Raw genomic sequence first — 14,389 nt, forward strand, 5'->3', positions numbered from 1 at the left:
CGGGGGCGGGAGTACGGAAAGGGGGTGGCGGGGGGGAAAGGCCGGGTGCGGGGGCCGCCCTGTTTTCTGCGTGTCGTCGTCGTCCCGCCTCCCCGCCACCACCCCCGAAAGCGCTTCGTTTCCCAAGCGACCGCGGCCGCCCGCCCAAGGCAGGGCAGGATTAGGCGGCTCCTTATCCCGACGCCCGCCGGGGGATGGATTTTCATAGCAGACTGACGCAAAACGAAGGGAGGTCCCTGTGCTGCCCGTCCCCATCCACGTCCCCAGCCCCTTGACAGGTCTCCTGCTGCCCCCTGTCTTTTTTTTTTTCCTCCTGCGGAAGCGGAGCTTAAATAAAGGAGTTGCTGTTGCAAATAGATGAATTGTGACGCAAATACATGAATTCTGACGCGAAATACACGAATGCGGAACGCATCGCGCTCTCTTGGTTTTGAATACCCCCGCGGCACCGGCGGGGAAGGCGTCCCGCCTCCACGGTGAGGCGGACACCTCCTCAGCAGGAAGGCGGGACGCCTTCCCCGCCGGTGCCGGGGGAGAGGGCGGTGCGATAGGCGCTGGGGCGGGCGGAGGCGGGGCCGGGCCCCTCTGTTTGGATTTAAACGTTGCAGCGGGAGGGGGTCGGGCTTGGCCGGCGGCGGATAGCGGTAGCGGCGGCGGTAGCAGCGGCAGCTCCTCGGCTCCGCCCCGCCATGGTGGTGCCGGCGCGCCGCGTGAAGACGGAGTACATGAAGCGCTTCAAGGAGCCCAAGTGGGAGTCGTGCGGCGCCTGCTACCTGGAGCTGCTGCGCTACCGCCTCAGCCGTCGGCTCCTGGAGCAGGCGCACCGGCCTTGGCTGTGGGACGGTTGGGAGCAGGATAGCAGCGGCGGCGGCGGGGGCAGCAGCACCGCCGGATCGCCCTCGCCACCGAGCGCCCGTAGCCCCGCGGCCGCGCAGGAAGAGGAGGAGGAGGCGCCGCCGCCAGCGCCGAGCGAGGCGGGACGGGCGAGCCCCGGTAGGGAGCGAGGGTGATGGCGGCTGCGGTGCGGGGTATCTCTGGTGAACTCGGGGGCCCGCGGCGGTGCGGCCTGAGCTCCGGCGGGGCCGCGCCGCTCTCTGTTGCGGGCCAGGCAGGTCCTGCCTCCCCTCTGCGGGGGCGGGGGGGACGACACGTCAAAGATGTGTCTGGCCAGGCGACGCCCGGCACCCCTCTCCCTCAATTTGCTCGTCTTAAGGGCCCTCGGGGCGTGGGGGTGCCCGCAGGGGCTCGGTGGCAGGGCCCGGGCGGTGCCCGAGGGAGGGCGATGGGTGCTGCAGGGCCGGTGTTGAGGGAAGTGGGCGTCTGGTGTCGGGCCCGACAGGCGGGGGGGGGGGGGGGGGGGCGTGTGCGAGGCTCCCCGTTTGGGACCCTCCGAACTGAGGCGGGGGGGAGACAGACCAGCGGGGCCTCGGGGGTGACCCCTCTCTTCAAGCGGAGCTCAGGGCCCCCGGTGACGCGCCGCCTTTCCGGCGTGCTGGACCTTCCTCGTGGAAGGCGGCGAGATGCTGTTGATCGGCTCCCGCTGGGCCTGCGGAGGAGCTGTAGCTGCGGCGTCGGAGGCGGCTCTTTAAAGAGCCGAGCGGTGGCAACTCTCATCCTGAGTCACAGCCCCTTATGTAAACTGTTGCCATGGGAGCGGAGCATCCCTGACATTATGTAAGCGGTTTCTCTGGCGAAAGCAGTGGCAAATTGGACTGTGTGCTGGTGTCCGGCTCTTAGCGTGATTGCTTTCCTGGGTCTGTGTGTGTAACCTGCCTCAGCTGGATGTTGGTTCCTAATGCTGCCTGAGGGTTGGTCTCGGGTTTGAGTGCAGATAGCTCTGTAGGCCTAGACAGGTGCACAGCTGAGAGTGTGAAGCTCAATTCTAGCATATCTTGCCTTTTGATGTCTCAAGAGTTAATTATGTAGCTATGGGCCGATAGGTAACAGTGCTGCCAAGCTTCTGAGGCTGGTATATTTTTATCCCATGAACTATTGTCTTTTACCTATAATGAAAGAAAACTTTATCCTGCAGCCATTGGTTGGTGTTTTGCAGCGTGTTGCACAGTGGCAGGGAAAATCCTTGAAGTGTTTGGTTAAGCCTCCTGCTGCCTAGTGTTGTTACAGGGCTGTGTGTGTGTGTTTGAAGTGAGGGGGGGGGAAATTAATCTGCTTCAAAATCCCTTGGGGCCTAGGCTTACCAGAATGATCTGTATTCTGATATTCAAGGCTAAATGGCATTTGTTGTCCTTCAGGATACAAAAAGCTTTAGCTGTGCTGTCATCTCTTCAAGAGGCCTGGTGTTTCAGATTGTGCCTGTGATGCAGGCTCTTGCAGTGAGCAGTAGCCATCGTGGCTGGGTGGGCCTGTGGTACCCCATGCAGGGGTGCACAGAGCTGCTGGCTGCCAGGGTAATGCACTCTACCTCTCCGAAGCTGTGCAGGGGTGGAAGCATCCCAGTTAACCAGCATGTAACAAAGTGTCAGTGGGTCTAATCTTGCTTTCTGCAAGCAGGCCTTGAAGCTAAGGTGTGTGTCAAAGTACCTACCTAGCATCTTTGTAAGAGTCAGCACTAAGGTACTGCAAAAGAGCAGGGAGCGGTTGCATGGGCAGAGGCTGTGTTCTGATGAGCAGCCTTGAGGCCTGGCTTCTAGTGAGAGGAGGGTGTAAGCTGTTGAAGCTGTACTTGGAGCTTGTCTTCCCACCTTTTCTGATGCAGTTTGAATGCGTGCCAATCTTGAGCAGTTGCAATAGGGACTAGATTTTTGTTCTGCTGCTTCCTGAGCTGGTGTGGTGGAGCAGGTAGCCTCCTGCCATCTAGATGGGGCTGGCAGTTGCCAAGGCTTGAGGCTGCTGGCCAGGGCACTCTGCTCAGTCCTTGACCTGTTCCCAGCTGCTCCCCATGACTCCTCTCTGAGATGAGATCTGGTTGGAGTTATTTGGTAACCTGGTTCTGGTGCAGTCTGTTTTGTCAGTGGATAAAAGCTTGATAGCTTTTGATGTCCTGCTCATGCAGGCACTTCCCTGTGGTCAGTGATGGTGTGTGTGGCTATCCAGTGAATGTGTGGCTGTGTCCTCACTGTATCCCAGTGGCAAGAAGATTGTGGAGCAACAGAGGCTTGCTCCAGTCTGGGTTTTTTTGACAATTGTGCTGATGCAACTTTGCCATGAATGTTGTATGTTGTATTAGTTCCTTGCTAATTACACTTAGAAGGAGAAAAATCTCTACCTAACATGCATTTCTCTGACAGGTCATTTAGGATAAATATTCTTCTAAGTTCTGCCAGTCTTCAAGGGCTCTGCCAGTCCTTAGCAAAAGGACTGAAGGCAACTCTGCTTAGGCAGCTGGGTTAAATGGAAATTTACTGTATGTTAGTGTACACACTAATATGTAAGCAAGCAACTCATTCAGTATTGGACAATTATAAGGATGTGTTTCTTTTGTTTAGTGGCGGGCTAATAAAAGGTGTGGAGGAGATAACATAGTAACTACCACTGACTCTCCCATTATTCAGCTGCTTTTTTTCTCTGGAAGAACTTAATTACACTGAAGTGCTGTGGGGGTAGCTGAGTGTGCTCATGTTGATGACATCTTTTGTCTTCAGTCTGACATCCACCCACATGCTGCAGCATCCTGATTGTTACCTGGCTACTGCACCTTCCCTCTGTTCTGTGGGGAGCCCAACTCTGCCTGAGTGGTATCAAGAGAGCTTGTAGCCAAGTATGTTTGGCCAGCACTGATGCTGCCCAGTATCTGAGGTAAAGCTGATCTGTAATGGTGTGTGTGGCCACAGCTGCTTCTTTCCCTCATTAAGATGAGCCTGTGTGCCTTTGTAAAGCAGTTTGTAAGTGCTTCTGGTGTGTGCAGAGAAAGGTAATGCATGTAGCTTGACTTCAAGGTTTAGTGGTGTTGGTCTAAAGTACTACCAATGGGAACACATGAGCATGTCAGGCCAATGCTTAACCTATAGCTGGGTGACACTGGCATGCTTCGTGGCAACTTTGGGTTAATGTTACCTTACCTCTCACTTGCATCAACTGTTTGTGGGACTGCTCTGTAGAACATGCCCAGGCACAGATGTGCTTTAAACATAATCCAACAACATCTTCACCTGAACCAGCTGGTCTAGTTGACACATCCTCAAAACTGTCAACAGAACCCAGTGGGCTGGTGAGTGAAAGACAGGAGCTCTTGGCAGCAGCACTGCTGTCAGACCTGTTGCTTGTGAAATGATACTGCTGCACACACATGCAGGGTGGAGGCATCTTTCAATCCTTATTGCCATTTTGCCTTCAGCATTTTGGTGCAGAGGTCTTAAATGACAGAAGTGACAAGCTGGTATCAAAGCAGGAGTTGGGAAGTGACTGATCTGGATTAGTGTGGCTCAACAGGAGATCTGATTTCAGACTTGCTCCCTGATCTTGTCTGCCATGGTGTTGCAGGTCTATTTGCTGGCCTGAGAACATGGGAAGGAGTAGCTTGTGGTGGGGGAAGAAGGCAACAGTGTCAGCTTTGGTGTTTATAGAGCTGTAATTCAGAGTTGCTCTGATTTTTTTTTTTGTTGTTGTTTGGAAACAAACTTTGCTCTCAAGCCAAGGCAGCCTTTGCTTTCTGAGCTCTGTTGCCAATGAAGCTTGTGTGACTGTAAAACTCTACTGCTATGTTGCTGGCAGCTCCAATACTGCCTCCCATAAGATCTGTCTTGAAGCAGTGATGTTGCAGCCTTTCAGCTGTAGTCAGCTCATACCCACAGCTGAGTGTGTGCCCCTTTGAAGAGGCCTTGCAGGCCTGCCCTCGTCCTCTTGGGAGAGCTGTTTGTAATAAGGTGGGAAGCTGGGTGCTGCCCATGGCAGTTCAAGCACAAGGTGCTCCTGCTGTACTCAAGGTAGTGCTGTAAGGAGCAAACATCTCTGCACAGAGACAATGCTGTGATCCCTGGGACCTGTGGGTCTAACTAGAAGGTTGTTGATACTTCTAGGAAGTCAGCAGAGCCTTTGATTCTGGTCCACTCTGTAGAGCATGCAGTACTGTGGGAGGGAGGTACATTCCCCTGGAGCTCTCTGGGCTTGAGCCCCGGAGGGGAGCTGCTATGCAAGCTGGGCAGTGCAGCAAGGGTAAGTGACCTCTCTCCTGGGCAGCAGCTTTCAACAGCCACGATGGGTGGGCCTGGCAGTGTTCTGACTGATAAGCACTTAATCCCCTCCTGTGTTCTCTGCTTAGCATCCATGATGCAGTTTTAAATGTTCCTAGCTTTCCCCCTCTCCTGTTTAATCCCTGTAATGCTGCAGCCAGTCAGTGCCTGTGTCTGTGTGAGCTGGCGTGCTGCATGGGGAGGAGGTGGGCAGGTGTTGCTGGTGGTTGGGCTCACAGAGCAGCTGGCCTAACTCCCTCCTCCTTGCTGCTCTTCCCTTTTCACAGGAAGGGTAGGTGCCTAACAAAATGGCTTGCATATAAGCTTGTAGCTGAAGTAATTTAAATCTTCCAAATAAAATTTATCTGCACTGTATAAATGCACTTGTAGGGGTGAATTCACTGAAATACCCACTCTGATAGCAGGTGCTCAGAAGGTGCCACAGCATGCTCCTGCATACAGCACTTGCTGTAAGGCTGTGTGCAGGACGCTGTGTGCCACTTACCCATATGCTTTCATTGCTATTTTGGGACAAGCTGGCTCAACCATTCCTGCACCAGCTGGGACTGTATCCTCGTGAGCAGCATCCCCAGGCATGGCTGCTGCCTCAAAGTAGCATCTTAGAGCTGAGTATCCATGCAGTGGCAGAACCCCCACTTCTCTGAATTTAAGTCTCTAAATGCCACCTCTGTTGCACATGAACTGTGTTGCTCTCTTTTCCTTTTTAGAGAAGGAAGATGCCACTTTCTTCTGAACAGAGGATGGGACAGCTTCCCAAAATAAAAGCACTTGTGTTTCAAGACTGACAGCAATATGTCCCCTGTCAGTGTTTTATTTTCTAAAAACAGTGCTGCTTTCTGATAATGGCCTCCCTTGCACAGAGGGTGTCCTAGCCAGCCCTGGATGATATTTTGCAGGGGGGATAGCTCCCTTCTGCCTGTGGCAGCGGTGGTGAATGAGCTGCCATGTTACCAGTGAAGCTCTATGTCCCAGAGCCCAGGACACTGTGGACAAGGTCTCTTGCTACATTGAGGTTATTGCTGCTTGCTTTTCTTCCTGCCTTGGTTATAATGTGTGTACCCAATATTTAGGTATGTGAAATTTGTCTGGACTTTTTTTGATCTGACTGTTACTCTCTTTTGTCCCGGACTACTACCCTTGGCTGTTTTGTGGGGATACTCACTTGAATTCTTAAATACAGCTCCAACTACTTCAGGGCTGCTGGATGCTCTTAACCAAATAGATGGTCTGGCAAAAACCTGCAAGTTCACCATATTTGTCAGCAGAATTTGAATGTATTGCTGTGTGTGCCGAGCAGAAGGCAGTATCTAATGCTCAGAAGTAGGTACTTGAAGGGAATCACTCACTAGTGGACTGCTGTGCTGTTAGGTTAATAAAAGGCTTCAGCTGCATCTTACAGAAAATGAGATGGTTGCCCTAAAAATCAGACTACAGTACTTAGGGGTCTAAGCATTAGCATACACCTCCAATTTGCCCACACTGCTGTTGAGGATTTGCAGGATGGAGAACAAGAACAGGGTTCTATATTTACTTTTTTTCCAAAGTCCTAATTCACTAATGTACTGTAAATGATATATTTTATTAGAATCAAAATCATTTAGGGTGGAAGAGACCTTTAAGATCATGGAGTCCAACTGCTGACCATGTCCCTAAGCACCACATCCACATGTCATGTAAATACCTCCAGGGATGGTGACTCAATCACTTCCCTGGGCAGCCTGTTCCAGTGACTGACAACCCTTTCAGTGAACAAATTTTTCCTAACCCCTTTGCAACCCCCCACCCTACCCCTGCCTTGGTGCAACTTGAGGCCATTTTCTCTTGTCCTATTTCTTGTTACTTGGGAGAAGAGACCAACACCCACCTGGCTACACCCTCCTTTCAGATTGTTGTAGGGACTGATAAGGTCTCACCTCAACCTGCTTTTCTCCAGGCTAACCAACCCTGGTTCCCTCAGCTGCTCTCTAGACCCTTCACCAGCTGCTTTGCCCTTTTCTGGGCATTCTCCAGCACCTCAATATCTTTCTTGTAGTGAGGGATGGAAAACTGAGCACATTATTTGAGCTGTGGCCTCACCAGTGCTGAGTACAGGGGGACAATCACTTCTGTAGTCCTGCTGGCCACACTATTTCTGACACAAGCCAGGATGCTGTTGGCCTTCTTGGCCCCCTGGGCAGGCTGCTGCCTCACATTCAGCTGCCTGCTGACCAACATCCCCGGGGCCATTCCTGGCAGGCAGGTTTCCAGCCACGCTTCCCCAAGCCTGTGGTGTTGCATGGGGTGGTTGTGACCCCAGTGCAGGACCCAGCACCGAGCCTTGTTGAACCTTAAACACTTGGTCTCAGCTCACTGATCCAGCCCATCTGGACCCTCCCCTAAAGCCTTCCTGCCCTCAAACAGATCAACACTCCTGCCCAACTTGGCGTAGCCTGCAAACTGACTGAGGGTACACTGATGCCCTTGTCCAGATCATTGATAAAGATACTGGTTTAGATTAGATTGGTGTTAAGAGAGCAATTCAAGACTTCTTGTCATCAGTTTGTGATGATAAGAGACCTTACAGTTCTCAGAAGTGGGGAAATTCTTTGGCCATTCTTTTCCAGTCAGTAATTGCTGGGCAATTCACAGAATTACGGAATATTTAAGGCTGGAAAAGACTTTGAAGATACCAAGTCCCAACTGTCAACCCAGCACAACCCTGTCTACTAAACTGTGTTCAAGAGTGCCACATCTACATGTTTTTTAACATGTCCAGGGATAGTGACTTCAACACCTCCCTGGGCAACCTGTTCCCATACCTGACCACTCTTCCAGTGAAGAAATTTTTCCTAATACCCAATGAATTTTTCCTATTATCCAATCATATCACTTGACTGTATTTAATGATATAAACCAGGCTTGTTCAAAACAACTTACAACTTTATTGTAAGGCTTACTCACAGCCTTTCTTACATACCAGCTTTTCCTCTTAGGTTTATGAAGTATTGCACTGCTATATCAGATACTGGCTTCCTTCATCTGAAATCTAAAAGCCATAACTTCTGTATGCAGGTAGTAGTATGCAGGGAACGTGACAAAGTGCTAGTTGTGAGGCACTGCAAAGGAAACCTAGTTTTTCTATAGCTCTATAATGCAAAAAGATTGGGTCTTGAAAGGTTGTTTCCCAGTGGTTTATTGTTTAATGCCTTGCATAATGCTGATTCAGCCTTCAGTGTCACTCTACGTCTGCAAATTGACAATAACACAGACCAAGTTCTACCTCAGACACCCCCCTCTGCGTGATGGATGCTGAGCCTTTGCTGTGGAAGGTTTCAAAAGCACATGTGGGGGATGTGAGAGTATTGCCTGCGGAGTGTGGTGCTTTAAATGTAAAACACCTCACAGAACAGACAGCAAGGGTGGTGCCTACCACTTCGCTTTGTATTTCCCTCTCCTCTGTAGCCAGGAATCCATACTCAAGATGTATGTATAACCAGGGAGCTTGAAAATTAATCACTTTTTTCTTTCAGTTGAAGCTTAGAGCATGAGGAATGGTGTATCCTCTTATCAGACTTCATCTCTGGCTGGCAGCATCTACATGGCATTCAGCAGTCCATCTGTCTGCTGTCTGGAAGATGGAAGGATGAGAGTAAAGGCAGAGTATCACTGGAAATAGTCTTCAAAATGCTGACTGGAGCTATTTGGTATCTGTAGCCTCACTAGTGAAAGGCCTGTTTAAGTATGTCAGAGCTGATGTACGGAGGGAAGAGCTTGGAAACATAGTCACTAGAGAAAGGATGAAGGCATTTAGGCGAGGTATACATCTGTTGCTAAGGAAGCAATTACTCTCATTTCTAAAAAAAGCACAGCTTCAATGATGCATTAGGAGAGGCTGTGCAGATCAGACAATATTATGCTTTAAGCTCCCAGTGACCACAGCTTTCTTTTTTTTTTCTTTAGAAAAAGAAAGAGAAGATCAAGAAAAGCAGCCACAGAGGGAAGAGCCAGAGAAAACTGCTGAAGACCCTTCTGCAAAGGAAGCCGACAAAGCCAGCCGTGCGGGACGACGCCCGAGTCGAAGTGCCTTGTCCAGCCGCAACGATCGGAGATCAGCCAAAAGTCCTCAGAAGACAGAAGCACCAAAGGAGAACAGACACCCCTTTGCTCTGTATGGGTGGGGGGAAAGGCAGACGGATACTGGAAGCCAGAAGACTCACAATGTCTGTGCTTCTGCTTCAGCCAATGAAGTAAGTCCAAGCTGCTGCTGCGCTAAAGTGCAGTGACTGTCTAGTGCCTGGAGGTCACGCAGGTCTGAGATAAAACTTCTCAGGGATGCCTTTATTTGCATGCATGGACATTCTAGCAATAAATCCTAAAAAATTCCCAGATTCTAGCAATAAACCTGAAGAGATTTAACATGTTCTAATCAAATAGCTCTTACCTGTTAATTGGCTTTGAAATGTCCCGTATTTGATTAATACCTGCAAGCTCTGATTAAAACTTGGCTATCTGGTTTCTGGCTGTTAGAGCAAACTGGCTGTTGTAAATGTTTCTGCTTTCTGAATTCCATGAAAGCAACAGAAAAGCAGCAGGCAGTTAGCACCAGGCATGCCACAGTAGGCAGGTATATAAACACTGAGGGTCTCCCCTTCTCTAGGGGCAGGAGATGCGCTGAGAAGGATGGATAGTTTGCTGCAGAGATGTCTGTCTAGCAGCCTGTTACAGCAGGCTGGCAGCAGGGAACTTTCTGATGACAGCAGAATGGTCTATAGGATGGCTGATGGACTGCAGGGGTGATGTAAATATTAGCAAAACAGCACAAACAGAACACTCATAGTCATGAGCAGCACCAGAATTCTGCTGTCATGGGTCTGGTTTCTGTCTCGGCAAGAAACGCTAAGGTTAGTGTTACAACAGATCTATTTTTTCTTTTACCAGTGTAGGAATGTTCTAGAAGACATGATCATTAATGTATCTTACTACTAAGTCTGAATCTATGACCTATACCTGAGGATTAAGGTGGGTGGGGGATTCTTGATGTACAAGACAGAGCTGACTTCTGATGGGCTGCTTTGGAAGGGTTTTGAAGTGTAGCCTTTTCCTGGACAGCTCAGTTTTTTGAGGGAGATGAGGGACTTGGGCCTTGCAGCTCTTGAAAGCAGCAGCTCCTCCTGATAAAGGATGATCTCACTGGATTGCTAAGCTTTGGTCAGCGGTGGAAGTAGTTGACTGGTGCTTTATGTTGAAGCCTAACAGAGGCTGATGCTTGACTTCAGCAGAGATATTTATACTTTCCAAGACTTCCAAAATTTCTTGTGCTACAAACAGTTACAGAACCACTAAGATCAGGTCTTGAGTTTGGGGTGTTGCTGAAACACTCACAATTCTGTGGTGCTTTGCCATTAAGGATGCTTCCATTGAGCGTGAACTGACTACGTACTGCCAGCCTAGGTCACTTACCTTTCAAACATTTAAGAAATTACTTTCCCCTTGTTGAGATGAGGCAGGATTTTAAAGCTGGGAATAAAAGCAAGCAAACATAGAGGCTAGCTTGTAAGATTAAATTTTGGAGAAATACGATGATTTACTAATATTAAAATGTATATATGTGTGCCTGCAGCATGTTGTCATAATTAAGTTCTTCAGTCCCTGGTGAGGAGTGTCTAGGGACTGGTCTGCCTACTATGGCTTACATTTTAAGGGTGCCTGGGCATACTGAGGGCTTTTTTTTTCTAAATTTAAAATGTAGGAATAATGTTAGAAATGGGAGAATTGAGGGCTTTAGAGTATATCAGAGTAAAATTGGGGTTTTTTTGGGAATCATTTAATAGTTTGAAGCAGACAAGATAATGCAGAATAGAATCTGAGGTATTTTTAATAAAAAACTGTGCTTCTCTTCTGTTAGTGGTACAAATTACAGAAGAAAATGTTTCTAGAAAACTCTGTTTCTTCAAGGTGGGCATTGAGGGAAGTACACAGTGACCCTCAGCTTTCCTGGGGGTGTTCCTAGGCTGTTTTCCTGCTGTAATACAAACTCTGGTCTCTTAGATTCACGAATCCGCTCTGCGAGCGAAGAACAGGAGACAGGTGGAGAAGCGGAAGCTTTCTCAGCGGCGAGTGCGATCGGCAGAAGCAGAGCCAGCCTGGCGAGCGAAGCCCTCCCCACCGGACAACCCCTGGATGACAGAGTACATGAGATGCTACTCAGCAAGAGCTCGGTGAGCTTGGGTCCCCTTGGGCGTCTTCAAAAGAAGTGACGCATATCAGGACACTGGTGCAAGGAACCAAACTACTTATGCAAGGTTTTTATAGGGAGTTTCCAGCTATTAAAATATTTGTTACAGTATTTTTATCTTGGCTACCTACCTCACAGTGGGGTGTATTGTTGGAGCCATAACATTTGAAGAGGCTTTTAGATATAGCTACCCAAACTTTTAACAGTTCCCCTTTTGGGAATCTTTCTAATGCTTCAGATGACTTGTTTTGGGGAGGGGTGTGGTGGGGGGGGGGAACATGAGCATACAGGGAGTGAAAGAGCAAATGCTTTTTTGATCTTGGTTACAAATAGTCTGTTGTCCCTTATTTTAAAAGTCCAAGTCACAGGGAGGTGGTGTTGGGGAAAGATCTTAAAGGTGTGATGGAGGTGCCTTTGCATTTATAGTACTATTTGATTTAATACTTCTACCAAAATAGATATATTAAGACAGGCAGCAGGAAAGCCAGTGGGTCTGGTGAATGGCACTAATAAATGTAGATGCTTTAGGCAGGCCAGTACCAAGTACTGTCTGTATACAGAAACTTTCAAAAAACCTTGTTTGATTAGTGACTCTGCCGATGCTAACTTTCATTGCTGTTTCTAAGGTCATTAGAATAAAATCCTAATTTTTCAGGGCAAGAAACAGCTACAGGATTGTTCTGCTGTTGCTGTGCCTGTTGTACCAAATAGCTGACGTAGACAATCATTATCTGATAGCTGCTGCACAATAAGCAGTTGGTTGTTCCACCAGTATCAAGTTGTACCACTGTGTTAAGCTTTTGGTCACGCTTACTCTACGCTTAATCGTGTAAATGCCAGTTAATTGAAGGAAGGGGCTGGCTCCTGTCTCGTGAAGTCTATTTTTAAACATTTAAGAATATCTGTTATACTGAGTGGGGGTCAGAGTGCAATAAGCATTCAATTTGCTGGTACCAAGGGAGCATACTGTTACAGGTTTTACACTTGAAAATCATGTTGATGAAACTTGTAGACAAAGTCCTGAGAAGCTTTCTGCCTCCCAAAATTGGTGCAGAACTCACTGTAGGGGGGTGAGTCCTAGGGAAAGAAAGAGGTGTACTCTTCAGTAAATGAGAACATACAGTGCAGTTTGAACACTCTTGCTTTGTAGGCCCTACTTCTACATAGTAAGACAGTCCCTGTTTGTGAGATCCTCAGTGGTGTTTTCCTTAGGCTGCTGTAAATGATTTTTCTCAGTTTGATAACTAAGCTTTGGGCAGATTATTGCTGTAGCCGTGAGCTTCGAAGTTGTGTTCCGGTGTGTTGTGTTAGTTACATGTGTTGGTTACCTCAGTTTAACCCTTCTGAAGCTTGTGATTCACAGACCTGCTCACAGGAAGCACACTTGCACTTCTGCAGCAGAAACCTGCACTAGTCTTAGCTTCATTCCACGACCTTGGTGAGTAAGCAGGACTCCAGAATTACTACTGCAACGCAGACTAACGTGCTTAGCGAAGTTTGATTGTGTTTTTGAGTAATCATGCAAAGGGACCAAGCACTGCTGCCTCCTAGTGTTAATTCCACTGCATCAGTAAAGGTTTCATTACTCTCAATTTAATCTTACACTAAGATGTCTTAGAATCCATGAAGCTATCATCTTAATTCTACCTGCCTTCTACGGACAAAGCTATAAAAATACCCACTAAAGCTCTTACAGCTTTTAAGTCTGGGTATGCAAAATATGATTAAGTATTTTTATATATAGCAAAATTACTATATTCCAATTTTTAAGTAAACCACAGGCTAGAACTTCCTAAAACTTTAGAGCAGCTCCCAAAACTGAGTCAAACTATTCCAGAGTATGCCTTTATTCCATGGATTCCTTTAATTTCCTTTTATGCTGTTTTCTTCACTACAGAGCAGCTGTAAATATGCTGGAATAGCATCCAATTCTGTTTCGGTGCTGAAATCCACCTTAGCTTTGAACAGCAGTGCTAAAGCACTCATTCAGAAGTGTTTAACAGCCTTATTCAATAAAAACTCTGCCAGATCCCGTTGCCTGCAGGCTCTGTAGGCTTTTTGTAACTGCAGCAGATGGACTGTGCCCTTGGTGCATTTTGCCATAATAAACCATTTCCTTGATTGTGTAGGGCAGGACTCATCTTGCCATGCTTTCAGGCTCCTGCGGTTCTCTCTTCCCACTGAGAACAGAGGGGCCAAGATGACTCTGTGCCTGACTTAAGCACCCATTTTTGGGTAAGATGGATCTTCCATTAGATGTTGGCCTTTCCAGTAATTCTGGAAGGCTTAAACACCTTCAGCTTTGGATGCTGGGTACCAAATTTAAGACGTCTCAAACAGGCTTCTTCAGGTGTTGCACAGAGCATGAGAATCTTTACACCACCTAGGTGTACTGAGGAGATGATCTAGTTCTTATTCTTCTCTAGTCAAGAGCTGTTCCCCACCAAAACTATTTGGTAGAAGACAGTAGCGATGCTAATCAGCTTGTGTGAGTCACTGTCATGCTTTTTCAAGTGGTCTGTAGCTAAAAGTAGTCCTGGGTGCTATGCTGGTTCTGTCTTGATTAGGTAGTGTAATGCCTCAAGCGAGGGGTACGTTGTTCTGCAGTCAGGTAGCCTTCCTGCATCTGGGCATGATTTGACTAGAAAAAGGCTAGTAAGTTTGCTTGGACTGTGTGAAACGGTATCGTTCTGACAACTGCAAGCTGTGTATGCAAAATATTTGGCATGTGCTAGGCTGAAGTCTGGAAAACTGTTATTTCAGTGTTTTGATGTTAAAAATGAAAAGCCAACTGACTTGGAAAGCAGAAGTTTTTAACTATATTCCATAGATGCTTACAGGAGGTGGCTGGTTTGCATCAAATTGGACTCACTTAAAATGGAAACCCCAGTGAATCTCACCCTGTCAGTTGAGGAAGTTCTGAACTCTGTCTTGCATGGACAAGCCGAGTGACGGACACTCCTCATTCCTGTTTCACAAGTAAAACCTTGTTGGTAAGAACACAGAACACACTCAGCTGTCCAGA

The 14,389-nt window shown here is 48.0% G+C and overlaps 1 protein-coding gene across 1 annotated transcript; it reads left to right on the top strand.

Moving 5' to 3' along the window:
• Window positions 1-689: 689 nt before the first annotated feature.
• On the top strand, window positions 690-11,351 carry CCSAP (centriole, cilia and spindle associated protein; the record flags this gene model as incomplete). The annotated part of the gene is made up of 3 exons (XM_084261296.1): window positions 690-993; window positions 9,090-9,376; window positions 11,178-11,351. The coding sequence occupies 3 exons, from the start codon at window positions 690-692 to the stop codon at window positions 11,349-11,351; spliced, it is 765 nt and encodes a 254-aa protein (XP_084117422.1).
• Window positions 11,352-14,389: the final 3,038 nt, after the last annotated feature.

The sequence above is a fragment of the Gallinula chloropus genome, assembly GCF_964237585.1.
Source record: "Gallinula chloropus genome assembly, chromosome: 3".
Lineage (NCBI taxonomy): Eukaryota > Metazoa > Chordata > Aves > Gruiformes > Rallidae > Gallinula > Gallinula chloropus.